A 26,670-nucleotide genomic window follows, 5' to 3' on the forward strand; every position below is an offset into this window, starting at 1 on the left:
GATCAAAGACTTGAAAGTAAGACCTGAAACCATAAAACTCCTAGAAGAAAACAGAGGTAGTACACTCTTTGACATCAGGCTTATAAGGATCTTTTTGAATACTGTGTCTACTTGGGCAAGGGAAACAAAAAAAATAAACAAATGGGACTTCATCAAACTAAAGAGCTTCTGCAAGGCAAAGGAAACCAGGAACAAAATGAAAAGACAACCCACCAACTGGGAGAAAATATTGGCAAATCATATTATCTGACAAGAGGTTAATCTCCAAAATATATTAAAAAACTCACAGAACTCAACAACAAAAAAACAAACAACTTGATCTAAAAATAGGCAGAGGATATGAACAGACACTTTTCCAAAGAAGATATACAGATGGCCAATAGGAACATGAAAACATGTTCAACATCACTAAGAATCAAGAAAATGCAAATCAAAACTAAACTGAGATATCACCTTAGACCCATTAGAATGGCTATAATCACCAAGACAAAAAATAACAAATGTTGGAGACAATGTGAAGAAAAGGGAACCCTCATACTCTGCTGGTGAGAATGGAAACTGATGTAGCCACTATGGAAAACAGTATGGAGATTTCTCAAAAATTAAAAATAGAAATACCATACAACCCAGCTATCTCACTACTGGGGATTTATCCAAAGCACTTGAAATTAACAATTCAAAGAGACTTATGCACCCCTATGTTTACTGCAGCATTATTCACAATAGCCAAAACATGGAAGCAACCCAAGTTGCCCACTGACTGGTGAATGGATAAAGAAGATGTGGTGTATATACATATAATGGAATACTACTCAGCCATAAAAAAGACAAAATCATCCCATTCACAACCACATGGATGGACCTTGAGAGTATTATGTTAAGTGAAATAAGCCAGGCAGAGAAAGACAAACACCATATGATTTCACTCATATGTGGAAAATAAACTGACACATGGACAAAGAGAACAGATTAGTGGTTACCAGAAGGGTGAGGGGTTGGGGGATGGGCCTAAGGGGTAAAGGGGCATATTTATATGGTGACTGACAAATAATAACATACAACTGAAATTTCACAATGTTATAAACTATTACGACCTCGATAAAACAATAATTTTTTAAAATCTGCACAATATCACGCAATCAGTAAAATGAAACAGAGAGATGCACATATACTGATAAGGAAAATATTCCAAGATACATATTGTCAAGTTAAAAAGCAAAGTACAGATATGCATTATGTACTCCAATATTTTTTTAAATATATACACAAACATACACTCATGCTTGTTTATGTTTTAAAGATGTTTAGAAATATCACTTAAAACTAATGACTAGTTGCCTCTAAGGAAAGGATGGAATGAGAGAGAGACTTTTCATTGTATCCTTTATACTATATGAATATATCTCATGCTGTTTTCATAATAATATGGGAAGGGGTTACAATAAAGTATTTGGAGGTGGCTTTGTTATAGAAATTTTCTCCCTTGTTTAATTTTACTGCTTAAGTGTAGTTGTGTTTTTGTTTTTGACTGCTTAAATATGGTCAATACACTTTGTAGGGGAGGAAAAATACCTTTTTCTTCTACCCTTCTAAGTGCTCGACTGGGAACCCTGTATCAAAAAACATATTAAGAAGAGAAAAGCATACAAATTTATTCAAGATAAGTTCTATGTGACACAGGAGCCTTCATAAGGAAATGAAGACCTGAAGAAACATTAAACCTGAGTGTTCTTACGCTAGGTTTGATGAAGAGTGAAAAATCATGGAAAGGTAAGACAAAGATTATGAGCTAAGTGTAGTAAACTGAGGGAAACTTATTAGCAGATCCTGTTGTTCAGATTCCTCTCTGTGTCCCTTCATCTTCAGAGCTAACAATGCTCCTGTCCTCTGGGTATAGGGAGGACACATCTCACATGAAAGTTTTATGACCTGCTTCAGGGGCAGGTCAGAAACCCCTTCCTGTACATGCCGTTTCTCAGATTCCTTCAGCTTAAAACATCCAATATGCTGAGGTGCCATATTTTGAGGTAGCATGTCCTGAACCCCATCGTTATGCATAGGTAGAATGTTTATGCCACATGTCCCCCATTAAACTGCAAGATCTTTGTGGGCAAGAACAAAATGTGATTCATATTTGTGTTCCCAAAGCTTAGAACAACTTGTATGTAAGCTTTTACAAAATGTTTTAATTAATTAAATGAAGATGAAAGAAACTGAAGGACATCTCATTTAACACAATCCACAGTAGAAAGGAAATGCAAATTATGAAGATTTACAGGCAGTCTTTAACTTAGTTGCTTATCTTTAAAAAGAACAGTTATCATACAATTAAACCCATGTCTTAGTTATGGTAATGAGCACCAATCATGGGAACCTCACCCTCAAACGAGCAAAAATTATAACAATTCAATTTCTAACGTCAATACTTGCTCTCAGGAAACATACACCAAGGAAGTGGGGTTAAAAGTGGGAAAGTATAACACATATCCCTGGAGAGATTTTTAAAGATATTATCAAGTGACCCTAAGTTTCCCCAAAATATTCCTCAAAGCTGCCTGCCACAGAAGCCCTCTCAACTGTCAAGGCTTGTCCTTTTCTGATTTGCTACAGTTAAAATAAGACAAGTAAATAAAGCTGAGAACTTTAGTCAGGATATTTTTATACTAGATTATATCCGACTAAATTTTATGTAACTAGTTCCATGGTACCAAATTCAACTGGTTTATGTTTTCCTTCAAAACTTACGCACTGAGTGCTCCGTACCTTTTCAGGATGCTAACTGCTAGGGATACTCTAACAAATAGATTTAATGAAATTGCATGGAATTTCCATCAAAAGTAGGGTACACTTTGCCTATTTAAAGGGCCTCCTTATCTAATCCACCAAAATGTAAGACTTCCAAAGTCAACTCATATTTAGTCCTTGATCTTCCAGAAGTGACCTGGAAATAAAATCTTTGAGTTAATTGATTTTATCACTTTTACAGAATTTCTACTCAAATTTTGCTGACTTCTTATTCAAGGCATTAACACTTCAAGAAATGTTTCATTTATTTTTTTTCCCATCTTAAATAGTTCAATAAATGTTTGAAAATCTTCCCATATCGCAAGCATTTTCTAAGTACCTACATCACCTGATTAGCACTGTAAAGAACTAGATGCTGTTTATAGTGCTAAATTCTTAAAACTCACTAAAAGGCACATGATTTTTTTTTAATATTCTAAAGAAAATCTTAATATTGTGTTTTCTATGCATATGTCCCTGTTTTTCCTTTTCTTCTATGACTAAATAGTATTACCTTCAAAACTGGAAATATCTTAGTTGAAATAATCACCTTGACATGAAATTTATTATAGGTAAATCTCCAATAAGCTGATAAAGTGCCTAAATCAAAGGCGATTACATTCAACTCCTAAGAACCAGCACCCTTTAAACAAAGTCAGACTCGTAAACAATGTTTCCTTTTGTTTCTCTGTGAGGCTTTTTAAATAAGTTACAGTATATATCTTTATATAATCTTTACGATGCTGTTCCATTTTGACCCATTCACTACTCCCATTACCTTCCATTCCTTTCAGATTTTTACTTGTTTGTTCATCTGCCATTAATTCAATAGGCTACAAAATGACCTAAATATGACTGAAGTTCTAGACTGCAGTATTGTCCAATAGAACTCTGTGTAATAATGGAAATGTTCTATGTCTGCACTATCCAAAAAGCAGCCACAGGTCACATGTGGCTATTAAGCACTTGAAATGTACTACAACTGAGGAAATGAATTTTTAATTTTCCATTTTAATTAATTTAAATTAAATAGCCACATGTGGCTGGTAACTACCATATATGCCAGCACAATTAGAGGCAGAATATCAGAACCTTCTCCAACAAAAAAGTTATTTTTCCTCTAAATGTTTCATTTTAAGGAATACAAAATTTGTCTTGAGACAAAATACTTGCTCACAAAGAACACTCTACATATCTTTGTATCTTAATATTACAGGTAGCGTTCTATTTTAATAAAATAAAAATTATTTTCTTACATTCAAAGAATATTTAAGGCTTATTTCAAAAACTAAAAGTCTGTAGTACTTGTATGTAAATAGACAGACGAACCAGTAGAACAGAATGAAAGGTCCAGAAACAGATCTCTAAAACAGCGAAATTTGATATATGATAAAGTGGTTTCTCAAATCACTTGAAGAAAAAACAGACACTAATAAATGGTATTGAGACAACTGGATAAACATTTGGGAAAACATAAAACTAAATCCATACCTCACACATATACCAAGGTAAATTCCAAATGGATCAGCTATCTAAATGTAACAATTGAAATCATACAAATACTAGAAAAAAAAAGATGGCTGATTTCCTTTACAACCCGGAAGAAGGAAGTCTTTCTTATTTGAATAGCTAAAAATAAACACCTTTGCATTGCAAAACAGCAGCAGAAACAATAAACAAAACTTAAAAAACAAATATTTACTATATAAAGGGCTCTTTAAAAAGGGAAAGAAAAAGCCTCCCTCCAAAAAATACAGAATGCACAAAAGACACGGGCAATTCTCAGAAAAATAAACGCAAATGGTCTTAAACATATAAAAGCATGCTCAATCTTACTCATAAAAGAAATACAAATTAACACTTCTGATTTTGACCGTATATTCTGCTGATGAGACTGTGGAGAAACAGACATTCTCCACAGTCTCATACATTGCTAACGAAAAATACAAAACGATATACCTCCCATGGAGAGGAATTTTGCAATATCTAACTAAATTACACAAATGTTTACCAGTCCTAAGAATCTACTTCTAAGAATCTACCCTGAAGATACAACTCTACAAACACTAAACAAAATATTCAATACATATTCTCTGTGGCATTATTTGTAACAGCAAAAGACTAAAAACAATCTGAACGTGCATCAAAAGAGGACAACTGAGTAAAATATGGTACATTTACACAATGAAATACCATGCATCTATAAAACAGAATAAAGAAAGAAGATCCTCATGTATTAATATCCAAGATATACTGTTAGGTGGAAACAAAACCAAACCAAACAGGTGCAGAACAAGCAGCATACAGTTTGCTATACCTTTTGTATCCAATAAATACACATACACATATATACATATATACATACATACATACACATACTAAATATCTAACAAATATATACGTACATACATATAAATACAAATACACATATATTCCCTTATTTTTACAAAAAGAACTCCAGAAGGATAAATAAGACACTAATAGACCTACAGGGGCAGAGTGGGAATGGGGTAAAAGTAATACAGATGTAAGCAATACTTTTGAGTATTTTTTTATACAGTTTTCTATTTGAAACATAATATATTATATATTCTAAATAACTAAAAGGCCTACTATTACCATGTTCTAAATTGTACCATTTTATGCTTCTTTGCTTTTGTTTAAATAAGGAAAACAGTAGGTGTACACTACTTATGTAACTACAGATTCAGTAGTAAGGAACAAGGTTGCCATGTCACTCAAATTCATTCACCTCTTAATACCTCCATCTACAACAGTAAGCAATGACCAATACATTTCAGAATAGGTTCCTGAAGAATAAGGTCAAGCCATCCACCTTTCGGAAAGTTACCAGACTGGCAGTAGATTAGAGATATGCCTCAGCACCAAGTGAACTACAGAAAAATATTTAGTGAGATTTTTCAAACAGGATGGAGGCACAGGAGCTAGATGCTAGCATCTAATTCAGGGAGCCTTGGATAATAAGTTGGATTTTCACATATATTATCTATGCTAATCCACGTATCAATCCTACAAGATACAAGCGGTATCTTTTATTATATAAAGGTGATCCCTTTTAAAAAACTGAGAAACTGGCTTAAAGGGATTACGTCATTTGCCTAACATCACATAGCTAATAAATAAACTAGGACTCACATACACATCTCTACAGTCAAATCCAGTGTTTTTTCCACCATTCTATATTGTCTCTCAAACTTAATATACAACCCATCAAAATGCTATGTACAGAAAATAAAGCGTTAGTGGTAGCATTTCAAATCACTAAGAGATAAATAAGTAGATGATAGACAGACTCAAGGTTAGATAGGTAGCTTTTAAAAAATTAATTGGTTAACTATTTGAGCAAAAGATCCTTTCCTTTCTCACATTTTATCTCCCCCAAATTCCACATTAAAAAATTCAAAGTAGAACATAAAACCATAAAAAATCAGGAAGAAAATATGAATATTTAGATCTCAGAATAAAGAAGGAATTTCTAAGCCACAAGTCAAAGAAAAACACCATCAAGCCAAAGATTTTTAGTATGAGAAACAGGAATGGGCAGCCAGCCACTTCACGCTAACATTCTCAACAAAGGCTAGTGAAAACTTCATCAGGGATCAGAATCAGGACTGCAGACCACCTTTAAGAAGCATTAGACCGGGCCGGCCCATGGCTGAGTGATTAAGTTCATCAGGCCGTGGTGAGGCGGCATCCCACATGCCACAACTAGAAGGACCCACAACTAGAATATACAACTATGCACCAGGGGGCTTTGAGGAGAAGGAGAAGGAAAAATAAAAAATAAAAAATAATTTTATCCTCACACATATGTTTATCAAAGCATTTACAGTAAGAGGGGGAAGGGGAAGCAGATGGAAAGGAGGAGAGGGAGGAGAGAGGGAATGTTAATTTCTAAATCTAGTTATGTATCTGCACATTATTCAAATTTCCTTTTAATTTCTCAAAATAAAAATTTTAAGTCATTACATACAGAATGATCCCAATTTTAGGGGGGGGTGTCTGTGTCTGTGTGTTTGTGACTGGAAGCAATTATCATTGGGTCATGGATTATGATACCATGTTCTTTGATCTTTGCTAAATGTTCCAAATTGCAGGCAATGCATTACTTTTATAGTCAGAAAGAAATTACTCCAAAAAAATCTACTTTTGTAAGTAATTTTTCAAAGTACTAACTGTAAAACAACTTCAAAATCAAGTGTTCAGAGCTACTATTGTTAAATAATATCATTCACTAGGGAAGCAAAGATTATCAAAGAGGTCACACCACTTTTCTTCTAAAAGATGACACTTTTTCCCTTTATTAATATGCTTTTAGTTCAACCAGCCTGAAGAGCTACACACACATATGTATATAAATAATGCACATATACTGTCACACCAGTACTATGCATATACTACATATACACAAAAAATAGAAATGAAAAAGGGATAGAGTAAAAAAATTAGTATAAATTGAAGTTCTATTGTTTTCTTCACACAGCACGATGAGCAAGTTTTTCACACACTCCCAAAAGAACATGCAACCCACTAGGGAGATCACCGGAATAAACTACTCAGGATCAGAAGACTTGGAGTCTTACGTTCTAGTCTTAGTTTTCCCACTACCAGTCAATACCTTTTATCAAAATCAGGTAAGGGGGCTTAATCTGCACTTCAGTTTTCTCTCCCCAAAATTAGAGTATTAATGATTTTACAGTACTTTCAGTGCTATCGTTTTATAAATCCACTAGTCTCCAATAACTAAATCTTCTCTTTGAAAAGAGAAACTCAGGCAATTTGGATATTCAACAAGAAGGAAACAACAGTGCCCCACAGCTACCCATTTTATAAGAACTTCGTTAAGAGAACTCTAAATTAACAAGCCAAAAGGACACAGCAGACTGTACTGCTTGCTCTCTAGATGTGAGAAAATCAAATTCAATCCTGCATTGTATACAACAAACTGACCTGAATGAAATAATTACCTTTAAAATAATTCAGCACTATTTGTATGACCATCCAGGATAAGAAAATTATAACAACATTTTGTTGCATGATTTTGCACCTGAGATTCTTCCTCGGCTATCTGAGCTTTAAAATTTACTTAAGATGACATTTTAATATAGTTAACAAAACACTTGGGGTAATTTTCTACTCATCTGCTACTAGCAATGACAGTCAACAATTTTAAAGGGAAATAATCCAAATTAGGAAAAATAAAATGGTTTTATGTTTTAGAAATAGATAACAGTATCCTCATAGACGACTTTTAAAATGCCATGCCATCTCCCTCTTCAATCTATTCTCCCTTCCCTTTTCTCTACTATTATTCCATCTGGTATTCAAATTACACAGAATACCAGATATCAGTAAATAGATGCCAACATGAAAAGCAAGAAAAAGAGCTTAAAAAGAGCTTTTATTGTTCAATGTTGACTAGAATAAAGAAAAAGAAAAAAACTTTTGTAATTTCCCGTCAGAGACTCATATTGGCAAGGCTGTAAATAGCCATTTGAACTTGTTCCCTTCAAATGAGATAGCTAGAGGTAAATGTAAACTTACCTAATGGATGTGTTCAAGATCACTGGCCAGTATGCTATTTTCTCAGCGTAAACACAGAACAAAGTGCTACCAAGTTATATTCATTTTACTATTTACATAGCACTTTTATATATTTTATTTCATTTAATTCTTAAACTACTGACAGCTGTGTTCTATCTCCATTTTTTCATGTGAAGAAACAAAAGTTGAGAGAGGTTAAGTAACTTTTATATCATAAGGCGAACAGTTGACTTTAAATCCAGATCTAAATGATCCCAAATAAGGTATTTCAAGCAGAAAAGTATGATTACAATTTAAAATGATTTTAGAAAAGTGTTATCCATGGTTTCAAATTAAGTACTTCAATCAGTGATTCACTACGACAGACTCTCACTCCCAACCAAATACTAAATGTTAATTTGTTTGTGATCAAAAACGCTAATCACTCATTTCAACCACAAAGATAAAAATAAGTACCATGTAATCAGACTGCATTTTTAAAACAGAAAAATATAGTTTTAACTATAATAAGGGTAAAGAAAGATGCTTTTACTGGCAAAGATACCTTAGCATCTTCCTAATCTTCAGAAATGTGTGACATAAGGTCACATATTTGACATAAAATCTTTCCTCTTTTATGTTCAAGTTTCTACCACTTCTAGTACTCAGCTCATTGTGTTCTCGTTGCCTACAACTAACATTTACCAACCTCATAATCCTCTCCCCAAGAGCATCTCTTTGAATTCTGATTGCTTACCTTCCATCTCTGAGTTTGAGATTGTTACGTGCTTAGCAAGGTAGGTTTACTTCAAGGATGCCAAAGTAAAGCAGAGCAAGCCACGGTAGGGGAAATGCAATGTTAGCTTGAACTCTAATAAACATTCTATCCAAGAAGAGAAAAATTTTAAAAATAGTTTTCCTCCATTAACGAACATCTATAACTACCTCTTCCTCCCTTACTGTGGGTTCATAACCAACAAAGAAACAAAATAAAGGAGTCAGATAGATGAAAATAAAAATATGGCTGAAACCAGTGGCCAAAAAGACTTAATACTTCAATTGTAAATTAAACTTATAACTGTAGATGTTCCAATTTCTTCTCCCTCATAGGGTCCAGCCTGCTCAGGTATCTACCATACAAAGTAGTAGAGAATGCATATCCTAAGAATTGGGAGCTCCAAAAATAGAACCAGAAGACACTAAGCAAAAGCATACTCAATTCCTTCTCCTAGCCTCACCTAATCCTCCCTTGGGAAGGTATCTGAAAGAGTAGAAAGAAGGGGGAAAGCTACTTCCAAGAGAGAATTGCCTGCTTCACAGGTCATGTTAGAAACGTGGGGAGAAGAAAACGATGGTTCCCCCTCAACAAACATTATCTCCACAAATACACAACAGATTCTTCAGAATGTTTTTAAAACTCTCAAACAAGAATACCTCACAAACATAATACACATTTCCCCCTGTTTCGCTTCCTATACCTGAGAGAGGCAGGGACTGGATGAAAGATACTAGACTAGCTTGACCTGAGAAGACTGGGCTAAAAGAACAAATTAAGTCTGCAAACTCCCAGATCAGCCCTGATTAAAAAGCAAAATTCTGGGCCGGCCCCGTGGCCGAGTGGTTAAGTTCACGCACTCTGCTGCAGGAGGCCCAGTGTTTTGTCATCCTGGGCATGGACATGGCACCGCTCATCGGGCCACGCTGAGGCAGCGTCCCACATGCCACAACTAGAAGGACCCACAACTAAGAATATACAACTATGTACCAGGGGGCTTTGGGGAGAAAAAGGAAAAAAAGGAAGTCTTTTAAAAAATAAGTAAATAAAAATAAATAAAAAGCAAAATTCTATGTAGTCTTTGCACGAGGTATGATCAACTTAATTGTAATTTCTCTGTAAAACTGCACAGCAGACAAAACCGTATTTAGCCATTTCATCTTCCTTTTCAAAACTCTCTCCCTCACCTAGTCTCCTCTCTCACCCTTCTCTCATCAAAGACTCAACTTGACCTTTATATGCCTAAGATCCACCTCTTTCTTAGGTCTGACCTCTACACTCCCATTCCCCACAGCCCAACTAGGTATGAATCAGACTATGTGATTAAAGTACTTCACACTAATGCATAAATGTGGTTTAATCCACAGGGTTCGTTGCCACAAATATCATTAAGCTCTACTATGTATAAGGCACTGTGTTTAATCAATCCAAGTACTTATTCTTCTTAGAAAAAAACCTAGTTAACTCAAATCAGTCTTTTAATGGCCAATGTGAGGAAGAAGCACCTGAGTGGCCGCTTCACACCACACTCTCCCCATCCCATTTTTTTCCATCCCGACTCCCCTTCCTCCCACCCCATCTGCCAGGGATAAAATCTAAGCAATCAATATTGCTTCCAGTGAAAGTCAATGACTGGGAAATGGCATAGCAAACAATAAACATTCAAAACCATAGATGAGTTGAAGATGGGCTCCTGGATTTAATTTTACATATTAATTGCAAGTACAATAAAGGGCTTCTCAATAAATTGATTTCCTTACAAGATAGCTATAAATCAGTTATGCTCAGAACCCTGAGTTATTAAACCATAAATACTGAGAGGTTTCTTCTTCAGTTATTTCCACAGTTAAAATGTTAGTAAGTATCAGTTCAATTTGCCCTAGTGTAATCGAAAGCTATTAAACTTGGCTATTAAACTTACCTCCTGTTTTCAATTAGATTTGACATTTTTCCCAAGTCCTCCTAGGTTTGAAATCCCAAACTAATTCACATACTTACTTTAAATCTCTTTTGTTTATTTCAGTCATAAAATGTATTAATTCTGCCCTATAACAGAAGTCCTAAACTGGAGAGCAGGATACAACTACTGACAGGTTTGGGTTTGGTTGGGTCACATGAACTTATTTTTAATTGTTTTAATTAGTTTTCAACGTTTTTAAAAACCAAGAGACTGAAAAGCTAGCCCTGACGGCCTAGTGGTTAAAGTTCAACACTCACCACACTTCGGTGGCCCGGGTTCGCTTCCCGGGCACGGAACCACACCACTCGTCTGTGAGCAGCCAGACTCTGGTGGCTCACATAGAAGAAGTAGAAAGACTTACAACTAGAATATACAACTATGCACTAGGGCTTTGGGGAGGGAAAAAAAGAGAGAGGAAGATTGGCAACAGATGTTAGCTCAGGGCAAATCTTACCCAGCAAAAAAGAGACTGCAAGTAAAAATCTAGACTTCCCGAGTTCTCTTGAGAAGGCTGAAGACTGGGCCCATATTCAGGTATGGCACTAATCAGGTGGACCTGAGAACTGGATGCCCCTCTTAGATGAGGCATAAACTCTCTGATGCATTTCACTCATTTTCATTTTTATCTGCCCAGTAAATTCATAAACTAATGCTCTGGGGAGTGCATAATATTTTCCAGATAACTTCCACACTTCACCAAGTCACCTAAATGTAAAAAGCCACAAAGCAGACCATAGTGGTTTGCAACTTTATAGTTAATAAGAAAAAAAATTTTCGCAAGGCTTAGAAGAAAGGGGCAGAAAGAAAAACATTCAGGCTGCTGGAAGGGTTACATACAGAAAGCAAAAAGCCCATCTGAAAGCTTTTTCGGGAGTGAGGAAAAAAAGATGACAGAACTCAGAAACACTGCTGAGACTCTCACTGAAAGCTTTCTGGATTGAACACAGTGTCACTCCACGGTTTCTTACCACATTCCCTGCTTCAGAACCTCCCTGCCCACTCTCTCTCTGTGTAACAATAACATTTAGGTCATAAACTCTGAGGAATGTTAGGGAAATTTATGAAACACTCTTACACACTCAAAAATAATTCTCCTCACACACTTTAACAGTCTTAAACCATCATCAAATCCTTTCCCAGGTATTTTCTACTGCTTGCAGCTTTATATTCAAATGACAACTGCAGTCCTCATTTTCAAGGCTTGGACTTCAGTCCTGGATTGGGCTCTCCACTACAGAAATGTTTTTGGCCGTTGGTTGCATTCCTTATCATCTCTCTTATGCCAATTTCTACAGTCTATTTCATTCCAAATTTACCCCAATCCCCTCTCTAAAACTCTTTGATCAGATCTGTGTAGTGGGAGGGGGGACACAACTGTCTAAATAAAATCAATATACTGTGCTGCTTCGTTCAGATTAATTCAAACAAACAGCATGAAGACTCTCAGAGATGAACAATTTAAATCATTTTTATATGCTAAGTGCACAACGTGACAAGCAGGTGAGGCTCTAGCTTTAGCATGCCTGGACTAGTCTTTTCATCACGGACTCAAAATACGGAGGGGAAAAGAGAAGTGGGGAATCTGGGGGGCCCTGGTATGGTCACACTGCCCCCACGTTAACGAATTGCTAAGTGATGTCTCACCTCCCCGCACCCCATTCCCGAGGATAAAGGATGTTGGGAGACTTGTATCAGAAGCGGAAAAGAACAAGAAGCTTTTCTGTGCAAGTTTTGGGAAAACAAAGCTGTACAATCCGTGTTGCTGTTACAGCATAAAACCACGCAGCACATTATTGGGGTCCCGCTCCTCTCCACCCGAAGGGAGGCTCCGGGCCACCTTATCCCCTATTGTGATGCGCCCTCCTCAGGACGTGGCTGCGTTAGCCCGGGGATGACAGAAAAGGGGCGGGGCACGGGTTACTCAACCCGGGGAGGGAGGGATGAGGGGATTATCGCCTTCATCCCCGGGGAGAGGCCTGGGCACTCTCAACCAAAAACAGCACCTCCGGAACCCAAGTCCCATCCGTGCCTCTCCGAAGTGGGTGCCAGCGGCCGGAACCCAGAAGACCACCCGCGGTCCCCTCGCAGGGTTCCGGGCGCCCAGACGCCCGGCTCTCCAGCAAGATTCGCCGTCCGCCCCCTTCCTCTTTCGCCCCCGCCAAGCCCAGGTCCGGCGCCGCCCCCACCGAGTGCCCCAGCTGAGTCCAGTCACCCTCGAACCTGGAGTCCCCCTTGAGTGTCCAGTGAGGGCCTAGGCAAAGGCCGGGGCCAGCGACACCTCTGCCTCTCCTCAACTGGATCCCTCCGGAGGTGTCTGTGGTGGCGGCCACTCGGGCGGCTGCGGCCACCAGAGCCGCCCCGGCAGGTTGCAGGCCGGCTCCTAAGCCTCTTCTCGCGAGAGCCCTCAGTCCTAAGAGGTGTTCTCGCGAGAATGGTGGCTCACCGCCCAGGAGTGGGCGGGGCGCCGAGTGCGAGGGCCGTTGAGGGAGCGGCAGCCTGAGGTGGGCGTTCAGCCTGGGGTTGGTGCCTCTGAGGGGAGGGCGACCGGCCTCGCGTACGTCAGCCCGGGATCCAGAGCGAGCCTCGAGCCTAGTGGCTGCGAGCAGTAACCCCCCAACATTTGAATCCCACGTTTTTCCTTCGACTTCCTGTCACCGTTAGAAAAAAGCGGACAGCGTCTCCAGCTCAGAGTTGGAGAAATACCCCTGGGACCCTAAGTTTGCTCCGGGAAGGCGTTTCCCTCAACCGAGCAAGCTCCGAAATGGCCTTTGCCGGCTCAGCTGGCGGGGATTAACCGAGCTGGGCTCACGAAAGGCGGTCGTCGTGAGGGCCCCCTCTCTACCCTTAGCGTTCCCCGCTGTTTGTTTTTAAACGCCGGTGGCGGGAACTGGTGAGCCCGCGGGAACTCCTGCAGCTCGGCCGGCGGTCGGAGGTCGGGAGCGAGCTGGACGGGATGCTGCTGCTTGCGGGCAGGAGCTTGCAAGAAAGAGTTTCAGCCTCTCAGCTCTACTGAGCCCGCCGGGGGCCGAACGCTGCGCTCCACAAACGGGAGGAGATGGAAGACACGGCCTCAGCCCCCGGAGCGCACACCCGGGGGGCGAGACCCAGCCCAGGACAGACACTCTCAGTGTCTCCCGCTACAGGCCGAGCTGCCTGGCGTGTGGAGGAAGCCCCCACCAGGGAGTGACAGCTGAGCTGAATCTTGAAGGATGAGTAAGAGTTCCCCAGTTTTGAGATGAGTGGGAGGGGTGTCGCAAGCAGAGGAAGCGAAGAGGAAGAGGAGCTGGTCTGAGTAATTCGAGTGAAAATAGATTTCGCACTAAGAACTCTGTTGAAAAACTTTTCATCATTGCTTAGTTCCGAAGAGAAAAAACTTCCAGGCTCCCACGTGTGATAACCGAAGTGTTTTCCAAACCAGTGTTTATCCTGAGGAGGTGAGCAGTTGCACGGTACAGTGTAGTGAACATGCTCTTCCTCGTCTAAGGACGCTTAGAGATCAGAGACCTGAGGGACACAGAAGTTATTGTCATAGTACACCAAGTTATTATTGCCGATATTCTGCTAAACTGGAAAGTGCTAGTAATATTTGAAGATTTCTACGTAAGAAGAGCCATCTAACAGGAATTTTGTAATACAGGTGACCTCATGGAGAAACTTCCCAAAAATCCTCAGGCAACAAAACAACAACCACCTCACCAGTCTTGACTTATTATCAAAATGTTCTTGTAGAAGCTAAGCTCAAGAAAGGTAATTCTATGGTCCAAGATAGTGAGGTCTGTCAAATAGGAGTCGTTTCCCTATATCAAAATAGAGGCTATCGTTTCCTAAAGGAGGGCTCTGGTATTCTACTATAAAGTTTCCACCAATCTCCCTTTAGACACATATTATTTTCATATTATTACATATATTTATGATACTGTAGTTTCATTTGCCTCACCCTACTTTCCCTACAAACAAGCCCAACACTTAATAGGAAAACAACCAAAAAAAGTTCTAACTCTGCTGTGGGCCAATCAGGTCCTCTGCTTATCGTAATTCACAAGTTGTAGTCCAAGTTCTAGGAATTTTCCATGAAATATTGAAAGAATTATATCAGCGAAAGATTTCAAATGAAATATGGAAACTTTGTTCCGTGCTGGAATCTGGTCATACCATATTACCTTGCTTTGAGGGGCCTACAGTTCTTTTCATTCTGTCATTCCTTCAAAAAAAAAAAGTTAAAAATCTAATAAAGTTACCATGGTCATTTGTTTAAAAAAGAAAGTTAACCTTTCAAATATTAATTTGGGAGCATTGGTACAGCTATACGTCTACCAGGTAAATGCCATTGATTCAGACCATCACAAACCACTCTGCACAATAATTTGTAAACGCTAACTGATTGAATGAGCTAAGGTTCAGACCCGTAATGAAAGTCTTTCTTCCACAAGATCAATGCATGCACCAAAGAGGTCAAGACAGAAATACAGCTAAGTTTCGTACAGAAACAATGAACAAACAAGTTCCTTTGGTTGTCTATATTATTGCACCTCATAGCATGCTAAGACATGATTGTTTCACAGCAGAGGATGCAATAGACTTCTGGGTGAATATTTGCTCAACAAATTAATGATAAGCCACAGACCCAGAATCCTGTTTAACTTTAAAGCCTAGAATTTCTTTGTACTACAAGGTGTGAGTACTGTCACCTGATGGCAGGAACTGGAAAATTGCATTCACACAAAAAGAGCTCTATCCCTATTCAGCAAAGATATTTATTGCTCAAGACCCTTTGTAAGAATACTAGGGGAGGGGCCCGCCAGCCACCCAGCAGTTGAGTTCACACGTTCTGCGTCGGCAGCCCGGGTGTTCCCCACTTCGGATCCCGGGTGTGGACCTACACACCACTTATTGAGCCATGTCTTGGCAGGTGTCCCACGTATAAAGTAGACGAAGATGGGCACAAATGTTAGCTCAGGGCCAGTCTTCCTCAGCAAAAAAGAGGATTGGTGGCAGATGTTAGCTCAGAGCTAATCTTCCTCAAAAAAAAACAGAATACTAGGTGAGATACATTATTAATATACAGGTTCTACTGATATAAATGAGCTGTGTAATTAAGTAACAAAAAGAAAACAAATTGGATCATAGGGAGAGATAATGTGCTCAGGGAGGTCAGAGATAGGACCAATTACTTCTAACTGAAGGTATGAAAAGATGCAGGAAGCGGGGAGGAAATGAAGGCTGTTTGATCTGGGGCTTCAATAGATAGGATTTATGCATGAAGATAGTAGGAAAGGGCATTCCTATGGAGAGATCAACAAAGGCATATAAATGGCTAGGCTAAGTATCTTGTAGGGGGAACAATGAGCGATTCAAAAGAATGAACAGGAAGTAATTGAGAAAAGTAGATTGAAATTGGGACATAAGGTCCTGGAATGTTAGGTTAAAGTAGGGGTCTGCAAATTTTTCTGTAACTTGTTTGCTTGCAATAGGGTAAAATCTCAGACCTTTCACAGTTTTTGACAAATCCTATTAAGCTTTTTTTTGTAGAGATTGACAAGGTGATCCAGAACTTTACATAGAAGTGCAAAAGTCCTAGAATAGCCAAAAAAAATCATGAAAAAAAAAAAGTTGGAGAACTTACACTTCAAGATTTCAAAACTTGCTACAATGCTACAGGAATCAAAATGGTGTGGTACTGGCATAGAGCTATGCATGTAGATCAATAGAATTGAGAGTCCAGAAATAAACCCTTACAATTATGGTCAATTGATTTTTGGCAAAGGTGCCAAGACAATTCAATGAGGAAAGGATAGTCTGTTTTAAAAAAATGGTGCCTGATATATCCATGTGCAAAAACAAAAAAAGAAAACACCAAAAGCCTTAGATCCTTACCTCCTTACCTCACATCATACACAAGAAATTGACCTTAAATGGATCATAGACCTAAGTATAAAAACTAAAACTATAAATTTGATAAAAGAAATTAGAGAATTTCTTCATGACTTTGGGTCAGGCAAAGAGTCCCTAGATGTGACACCAAAAACACAAGCCATAAAAGAAAAAAATTCATAAATTCAGCCACCCTGTTGACCTGTTCGCCTGCCCAGTAGTATAACATTCCAGTAATGTTATGTGAACAAGAAACAAACACACTTAATTTAAGTGGTTATACCTTTGGGATCTATTTGTTACAGTAATTTGCTTATCCTAACCAATTCAGAAATAAGAATGATTAAAGGAAGTGCTGACTAAAAAACCTAAAAATACAGAGCAGGGTCTTGGCCACAGTGGATGGTGAGAAAATAGATATCACAGGCTGGAAGGACAGAGCCCATGTTATGCAACAACATACATTTGAAAAAATAACAGAGTATCCATCTAATCAAGGGATCTTGACTTTCTATGAAGAAAAGCAAGAGAAAAATGATAAATATAAAAATAAGGAGAGGCCAGCCCAGGGCCAAGTAGTTGGGTTCACACACTCCACTTCAGCAGCCCAGGATTTCACCAGTTCATATCCTGGGCACGGACATGGCACCACTCGTTGGGCCACACTGAGGCAGCATCCCACATGCCACAACTGGAAGGACCCACAACTAACATATACAACTATGTACTGGGGACCTTTAGGGAGAAAGAAAAAAAAGAAGATTGGCAACAGATGTTAGCTCAGGTGCCAATCTTTAAAAAAAAAATATGTGAGATGAAGATGAAGGGGAATGTGATCAAGGAAGGACTTAGAAGGAATTTCTAAGGTACTGGCAATATTCTATTTCATAATCTGAGTAATGAGCAGTGGGCATTCATTTAATTTTTTCTTAAGAGTTTACATGTATGTTTTATACATGCTTCCATATGTACAATAAACTTTACTGTTTTAAAAACTAAAGCCATATCACTATCAAGGAGATTTTATCCTAGGCATGCAAAAATATTTATCACGTTAATGGACTAAAAGTGAAAAATTACGTATTTTTGGAGAAAAAGTATTTTATAAAGTTCAATACCCTTTTATAATCTCAAAACTCTTAGAAAACTAGTGTAGGGGAGGAAGAACATTTCCTCTACCCTCTGGGTTCTTCTGGCTGGGCTACAAATTAAATTGACATGAAACAGAAAAACAGGAGAAAAGCAAACAAAGCTTTGTAACATGTCTACTTGGGAGACACTTAGGAAAAGTGAGCCACTCACCAAAATGGCAGAGGCGCTCATCTTAAATACCATCTTCAGCTAAAGACAAAGGAGGATGTTGGGAGTAGGGGGAATCAGTTATGGGAGATTACCAGAAAAGTACAGTAAACAAGAGTAAGGTTATTATGCAGACTTAAGTCCTTGCCTTCTGCACTGTTAAGAGTTTCTAGAGATAAGGTCATTCCCCCTTCTTCCCGGTACAGAGAGGGAGATATCTTTACAGAGGGAGAGTTCCCTTACAAATGTAAATATCTCGTACAAAGGGCAAATTCTACTTTTCAAAGCTTCTCCCATGTCTGCAGTTTTTAAAAGTAACCAGCCCAAAATAATCCTCATGCAAAAGGGGCACATTTTGGAGTGGCCAATTCTGATCTCCCACACTAGTTGTAGAAAGGAATGTCATCAATATGTTAAAGACCTTTCTCTTGTTGAGAAATTACAGACACATTCCCAGTAAGGTCAAGAATATAATAAGGAAGCCCAATATTATCATACATTAACATGGTATTAGAGGTACTGGATAATACTGTAAGAAATGAAAAGTGTAATCAGAGGGAAAAGAGATAAAAGTGTCATTATTTGAGATTATATGATCATCTACATAGAAAAACAAATCTAATCAAGAGATAAACTATTAGAATTAATGAGAGAGTCCAGCAGGGGTTGTTGGATATAAGATAAAATTATGAAAATGAAGAAGGTAACTCTATATCAAAAATAACCAACTAGAATATGTAATAAAAATTTAGATACCTTTCACAATAGCCACAAAACTATATAGTATTTAGCAGTTTAACAAAGGATACATAATCTTTTTGAGAGAAAATGTTTAGACTCTATTTATTTATTTTTAAACCAGTTGTGGACTTTATTTGGATATTAATCCAAATAAACCAAAGGTTAATAAAATTTTTTAGCAACAGTCAGGAAAAATAGGAAATAGATTATTAAGTGATTATTGTTATTACTAGATATGATAATGGCAAAATGGTTTTTTTATTGTAGTATAATTGACATGTAACATTATATTAGTTTGAGATGCATAACATAATGATTTGGTATTTGTGTACATAGTTGCAAAACTTATTTTCTTGTAATGAGCGCTTTTAAAATCTCCTCTCAGCAACTTTCAAATATGCAATACAGTAGTATTGACTATAGTCATCATGCTGTACATTACATCCCCAAATTTATTTATTTTATAACCAGAAGTTTGTACATTTAGATCCCCTTCACTCATTTTTGCCTACTCTACACACCCCCACCCAGCCCCCACCTCTAGCAACCACCAATATGTTCTCTGTACCTATGAACTTTGCTTTTTTAGACTCTATTTAAAACACATAAAAGGAGATCAGAATAAATGAAGAGCCTTACTATGTTAACGAATAGAATGAATGGAATGATATAATAAAGATAACAATTCTTAAATATTATCTAAAGATAACAATAATTAATATATTAATTTTGATACAATCCCAATCAAAATTGCAGCTGGATCTTTTTAGAAAAGAGCTCAACAAATTCATTGTAAAATTTGTATGGTAGAATAAAGATCTGTAAAGAAGGGGGTGTGTGTGTGTACCTTATTTTGCAGGAACTGATAAACACATCAATAGAATAGAAGAAACAGAGCTCAAAAATATACCTATGTTCAGGACATCAGCAAGATGGTGGAATAGGAAGTCCCAGCCCTCGTCCCCTCACAGAAACACTGATTTAACAATGATATACAGAAAGCAAAATACCTTTATGAGAAGTCTGGAATCCATATGAGAAGTTGTAGTGCCCTGGAGGACCACAAAACCAAGAACAGCCACATTGAAATGGTGGCCATGGCAGAAAAATTCAGAAAGGACTCCATATGTCCCATCTGCCAGACTATTTCCAAGGTCCCTGTTGGACATTCTGCAAACATGACTATTGCTTCACCAGCTTCAGGCATTTGGGAGAATCAGGACAGCCTTTTCACTTCTCTCCAGTGTCTTTACATCTCTTGGATCCAGAGAACCCAGACCAACATGACCCTGGGGAAACTGGTGGGTGAGATCAAAGTAAGGATGCCTATGATGAGCATGTGCTGCTGGATGCTCAGATTCTATGTCAATATGACTCTGGATCCAGCCACAGCCAAGGACCTCCTCACATTCTCTTAATGACCTGCAGTGCATCAGATATGAGTAGGTCCAGACGAGACCACCAGAGAACACCTAAACAGTCTTCTCTGCTGCTTGTGTCCTGGGGTCCTCCTGTTCACCTCTGACTCCCGCTATTGGGAGGTGGAAGTTGGAGGAACATTGGAACAGGCTGTGGATGTTTGCAGGGAATCTGCATATCACAAAGGACCTTTCTTAGTATCTTCAGATCTGGGGTTCTGAGTTGCGAACCTCAAGGGATGACATGAAGCCACTGCCAACACAGAAACTGGGACTATCCTCCACATGAACCCAAACTTGCAGATAGGATTTTCAACGCCATTGATAGTTTCCATTTATACACCTTCACAAATATATCTTCCTCGGAGCCTCTGTGTCCACTTTTCTGTCCTGGGATCCCAAGAGAGGGTGAGAATGTGAAACCCATGGAAATCTGTGCCAAGGAAGCTATAGATGTTGAATTTGATCATAGTCCTTGTAAGGAGACATGTGAACTCTGACCAAAATGAAGAGCATATGGGGTGAAACTGATGGATCGTATACTCCCGGACTCTATCTGACACTACCAGGAGTTTAGGTGGTTGAGAAAACCATCCAGTTTGTTTTACTGAAAAGGAAGCCTTAGGATAAGAATTGCAAAAATAAATCATTAATTTTTAAAACCTTTCTTTTTTTTAAAAAATTTTAATCATGTGTTTTTTAAATGCAATATATCCAAAAAAATATGGGAGGCTTCCCAAATTTGCATGTCATCCTTGCGCAGGGACCATGCTAATCTTGTCTGTATCATTCCAATTTTAGTATATGTGCTGCCGAAGCAAGCATTAAAACCTTTTTTAATTCTAAATACAGTAGTCCCCCCTTATCCGTGGGGGATACCCAAGACCCCCAGTGGATGCCTGAAACTGCAGACTGTACCGAACCCTATACATACTACATTGTTTCCTAGACATACATACCTATGATAAAGTTTAATTTATAAGTTAGGCACAGTAAGAGATTAACAACAATAACAAACAATAAAATAGAACAGTTATAACAATATACTGTAATAAAAGTTATGTGAATGTGGTCTCTCTCTCTTTCAGTCCAAACCTATTCCTGAATCTGTGTAACCATCCCTTACTTGCACTAAATGTCTTGGTGTCACTCGTTTCAGGGGATCCCTTGCTGAAATCTTTGTATAGACTCAATGCTTTCTGGTGCAACACATTGCCGCCATTTGGGACACACTTTGTGTTCATGTCTTCCATCTACAAATTTAATGCCTTTTCCACCTTAACTAAGCAGTTATCATGCACTGTGGCTGTAACTTTTGCAGTTTGAGGTGTGACAGCAAAACAAGCACGGATTTCTTATTCCTTCTTCACAATTTCACTGATAGAAGATTTGTTCTTACTGTAGATCTGAGCAACCTCTGCATACGATTTTTTTTCTTATTAGGTTGAGGACTTTCACTTTTTCACTTAAAGGAAGCACTATACGGCATCTCTTTTGCATGTCTGAATTGCCAACATCAATACTCTTGCACTTTGGGGCCATTATTAATTAAAATACGGGTTACATGGACACAACCACTGCCATACCACAACAACTGACCTGCTAACCAAGAGGGCTACTAAGTGACTAAGGGATGGGTAGCGGATACAGGATCCATACTCTGGACAAAGGGATGATATACCTCCTGGGTGGGACGGAGCTGGCAGCGTGGGATTTCGTCATGCTATTCAGAATGGCATGCGATTTAAAATTTATGAATTGTTTAATTTCTGGAGTTTTTTCCATTTAATATTTTCGGACTACAATTGACCACGAGTAACCAAAACCGCAGAAAGCAAAACTGTGGATATAGGGGGACTACTGCTGGGCTTTGCTCGGGATGAAGTTGAACTAGATCCAGGAGGCCCATAGGTTAAGGGCAGGTCGTTTCCTCCTCTTGCATGTTTCCTGAGGGCCACTTCCATGAACTGCTGCCTCAAGATGGAACCAAGACCTTGTTTTTGTAGCGTACTGTAGAGCCTGGGTTGGATATTCAGAGGTTCAATCCCTCAGGACTTGGGAAGAAAGGTTTCCTGTGTATGGGCCACATGAGGAGGAGAATTATAGGGTTGGAGAAATTCAGAGGAACACAGTATCCAAGGGTTAAGTCAAGAAATGGAGGGAGAGGGGCCAGCCTGGTTGTGTAGTGGTTAAGTTTGCGTGCTCCACTTTGGGGGCCTGGGATTTGCCAGTTAGGATCCCAGGCATGGACCTATGCACAGTTTATCTAGCTGTTTGTCAAGTCATGCTGTGGCAGGGGTCCCACATATAAAAGAAGAAGATGGGCAGAGATGTTGGCTCAGGGCAAACTTCCTCAGCAAAAAGAGGAGGATTGGTGGCAGATGTTAGCTCAGAGCTAATCTTCCTCAAAATAAAAATTAAATTAAAATAATAAAAAATAAGAAATGGAAAGAGAGTCAGGGAAGGATGACTTGTGGGCCCCCATCTGAGACTGACCTTCCATGGACTGAAAGTTGATTCAAAGGGCAAAATAAAGCAATTTTTCACTCCCTAAAAGTAAAATAAAAAATTAAACCTATGTTTACATGAGAACTTAAGATACGGTTTTTTAGAGCCAGCCCTGATGGCTTAGTGGTTAAAATTTGGCACTCACTGATTTGGCAGCCCGGGTTCACTTCCCGGTCGCGGAACCACAGCACCCATCGGTCAGTTGCCAGGCTGTGGCAATGGCTCATATAGAAGAACTAGAATGGCTCACAACTAGGATCTACAACCATGTACTGGGGCTATGGGGAGGGAAAAACAAGGTGATTTTTTAAATGTGTCTACAAAGCTACAGGGGCATAAAGACTTGCTTAATAGATGATATTTGGAATGCTGACTGTCCATATGAAAAAAATAATAAATTTCAAACATAACATTTATTATACACAAAGTTAGACTCCAGAAGAATAAATACCTAAAAGTGAAAGGTAAAATTCTAAAGCAGATCTAAGAGAGAACTTTGAGAGGTAGGGTTGGGGAAAGGCTTCTTCAATAAGACTCTTGAAAATACAAACAATAAGGTGAAAATTTGATGTATTTGCATCCATCAAAATTAAGCATAGAGTTAGTAAATACATGATACCCTGGGAGAAAATATTTGTGACATTTGAAAGCAGCAAGGAATTTGTATTAGAATATGCAAAGAACTCAAAATTAACAGGGCCAAAAACCAATAAAAAATTGGCAAAAGATATAAATAAATAGTTCACAGAAAGGGAAGCCCAAGTGGGCAACATGTAGGCAGAAGTTCAGTTTCACTAGCAATCAGAGATATGCAAATTAAAACAAGGAGCTACCACTTGACATCGAAATGGCAAGACTTTTTATGAAGGCATATATTTCCAATGTAGGTGGAAATAAGAGACAGAAATGCTTAGCTCTGCTGGTGGGAGTATAAACTGTATTTCTGTTTCATGAGCAGTCTTGAGAAGCTTGTTTATGTATTATGATTGCACTCCTGGTTAAATATTCTGAAGACATTCTCACACAGTTCCATCAGGGGACATGTTCAAGAATACTCACTGAGGCATGTTGCTACCAGGGAGCTGGAGCCACTGTCTACGCCACCTTCCACTGTTCGTTCCTGCATTAGATGGGCTGGAAAGCTAAAAACTACATTTCCCAGACACCTCTGCAGCTAAGGTTCTAGAAGAGATTTAGGTTTAGCTAATCATATGCACACCTGTAAGACTGGGAAGGCAGCAGTAAGATAATTCTGCCACTTCTCCCTTTCTGCTGGCAAGCACTGTTGCAGAAGAGTTTGATTTTGCTGTGCTAATGTTGGCAGATTCCGGCAGCAAGGCACTGACTAGATGTCAAGAGATAGGGTGCCTGCCATCCGTTTTGCTGGGGTGGGCCGTAGCAGGTGCAGTGTGTTTCTGGAGCAGCCGCAGTAAGCAGCTGCCTCCTGAGCAGGGCAGTCTCAGGATAATATCAGGCAGCTGCTGATTGATAGTAGAAGAGAACAGTTCCCTTCGTGAGTTTGAGAGTCTTTCCTCCAAGTTTAGCATTGAGTCTGTTTTCTTCAGAATTCTCAATGATTCTCTAATGAATCTTTCTATTTAAACTAACTGAGGTAGGTTCTGTTCTCCGCATTTAAACCAAAGCCTGATTAATTCCATCAGGATGCCAGAAATTTACTTGTCAATTAAGTCCCATCTCAGTTGTTCCCTACATCAAGCAGATCCGCTCCCTTCTCTGTGCATTTCGCATGTACTGTTGTAATTACTTGCTTACTTCTCCATCTTCCTCAATAGAACATGAACTCTTTGAGGCGAGGGATGGGATCTTATTCAGTCCTCAGTGACACAAGCTACATTTTAAATGCACGTGTCGCTGCCTTATCCAACAGCATGGCATATAGAACACTTGAATCATCACAAGAAGTTCTGTTGGACAGCATTGATCTAAAGGGATCAGGGCTCTGTTTTTCACACACCTGAAGTATCTTGTACTTTTCTTTCATAGCACTTATCCAAGCTGATAATGAATTAATGTCTGTCTTCCCTACTAAACTGTAGCCCCCATGAAGACAGGAACTGTGTCCAGGAAGTGTCCATTGACTTACCGTTGTATGCCCAGTGCCAATACAGTACATGACAAATAATGGAAAACGAATTGATATTTGTCAAATGAATGAATGAAGTTATATTTTAATAAATACAAAAATTCTATTTCTTGCAATTCGAGGCCCAGAGTAGAAATATTATCAGTGGGTTTGTGTATGGGTGAATGATTTTGCGTCCATGTTTCAGACCACTTTCTGCCTTTCCTTGCTGAACATTTCCTTTCCTGAAATGAAGAGGACAATAGTGTCTTGCTAGTGAGGATTTGGGGACCTGGTACTATGGTAATATTAAAGAATGATGTTCAAAATATCAGAATGTAAAACACTTGATTAAAAGAACACTTTGTACTGTTCTACCCAGCCACAATCAATGTAAACATATTGGTGTTACTCATAATCAAAAAACATTCTTATGACAAGTGAGAAATACTTAACTTCATTTATTTAGAATCATGATCATTAAATTTTTATTTTGCATTGTAAAATGGAAGAGAAGTTAAAAAGTCCAATTTTATTCTTTTATAAATTATGCAATAACATACTTTAAAAAGAATAAACAATCGAAATAGAATAATCAAAAGAGCTCTTAAATGAATAAAAGTAGAATCAGAATAATCAATTAAAATGGCAGCTTTCCTGGGTAGCAATGGATTACATGTAAAATTTGGAAGGTTAGAATATTGGCAATTGGTAATCATAATAGAGCTTGAAAACATTAGCAGCATGTCATATTGTTGCCCTATGGGGTCAAGAGCGATGCTCTGATCCTATCTGTTTTCACTGGGATTTAGTTTTACTTAACACGTCCACATCAGCTTTGTCTGCTTCTCCAAGACTTTTTTGATGGCTCTCAATCAGCACATTGTCTTCCTTTTTTCGAGGCCTCTGGGAACCACCATCTCTGTGAAATATAGGAGCTCCGAGGGCAATAAAATTGTGCACATCCTGCAGCTTCTTCCGCAGCCATTCCACCCTTTCCACTGAGTTCAGATGTTTGCCCAGGTTATGCATAAGCTGTATTTCACTCACAGATCTCTTCCTGGAGGGAACAGAACAGAGAGGACCACTCCATCAGCTCCCTTCTTCCAAATCATAAAGTCAACCTTAACAATCCAATTCCCATGCCTCCACCGTGCAGAACAGGCTGCAGTACTTACCTAACAGGCTTCCCATCTGATTTTGCAAGAAGAAAAATTGCAAACATGACAATCATTACCTTAACCATGTTTTTTGCAGACATCATCTTCACTAAAAGAAAGAGCAAAATAGAAGTACTTTAAAATATTTTTAATATTCCAAACTATATAATTAAATTTATAGTAGGTTACATTTATAACCATGCAACTGTGAAGAATGTGACAGTAACTAACCGGATTGGTTTTCCTGAGAGGCTTTTGGAATCAGCCTCTTTATTTTACAGACATATTAGCATTTATTATAAATACGCATAATTTGACAGAAATTAGACAGATTAGTTTTACTTTCTTAGGTATCTTTTTGAGAGTTGTTGTGCAAGTTTTAATATATAAATTTTAAGCCACATGAGAAATGAAAAATCTTTCTTTTTAGAATTTCCTCCTACATTTTACATTGGTTATGACTAAATGCTTATAATTTGCTTGAAAATGGCTAATTCTCCTAATTAGGTAAATTGTTAACACTTTAT

At 38.5% G+C, this 26,670-nt stretch overlaps 2 protein-coding genes and 1 non-coding gene across 8 annotated transcripts in view; all 3 read right to left on the reverse strand.

Moving 5' to 3' along the window:
- The window catches only part of BTBD10 (BTB domain containing 10), a 71,027-nt gene extending 56,977 nt beyond the window's left edge, over window positions 1-14,050 (reverse strand). Inside the window, exon 1 of one of the 6 annotated variants that reach the window (XM_008521753.2) lies at window positions 13,284-14,050. The gene's annotated coding sequence lies outside the window, so the exon portion shown is untranslated. Of the gene's footprint in view, window positions 1-3,562; window positions 3,688-13,283 lie in introns of those variants that run through there. The other 5 variants (XM_008521754.2, XM_070624368.1, XM_070624370.1 and 2 more) reach the window with 5 other exon arrangements.
- Window positions 14,051-21,110: 7,060 nt separating this feature from the next.
- Window positions 21,111-21,217, reverse strand: LOC139084356 (U6 spliceosomal RNA). The gene has a single exon (XR_011541704.1). It is a non-coding gene; the product is annotated as a U6 spliceosomal RNA (small nuclear RNA).
- A 4,406-nt stretch (window positions 21,218-25,623) lies between these two features.
- On the reverse strand, window positions 25,624-26,252 carry PTH (parathyroid hormone). Its single transcript, XM_008521760.2, has 2 exons — window positions 26,162-26,252; window positions 25,624-26,043 (listed from the first exon to the last, which is right to left on the reverse strand). Exons 1-2 carry the CDS (start codon window positions 26,245-26,247, stop codon window positions 25,782-25,784), a joined length of 348 nt encoding a protein of 115 aa, XP_008519982.1. The 5' UTR covers window positions 26,248-26,252; the 3' UTR covers window positions 25,624-25,781.
- Window positions 26,253-26,670: the final 418 nt, after the last annotated feature.

The sequence above is a fragment of the Equus przewalskii genome, chromosome 6 (genome assembly GCF_037783145.1).
Source record: "Equus przewalskii isolate Varuska chromosome 6, EquPr2, whole genome shotgun sequence".
Classification (NCBI taxonomy): domain Eukaryota; kingdom Metazoa; phylum Chordata; class Mammalia; order Perissodactyla; family Equidae; genus Equus; species Equus przewalskii.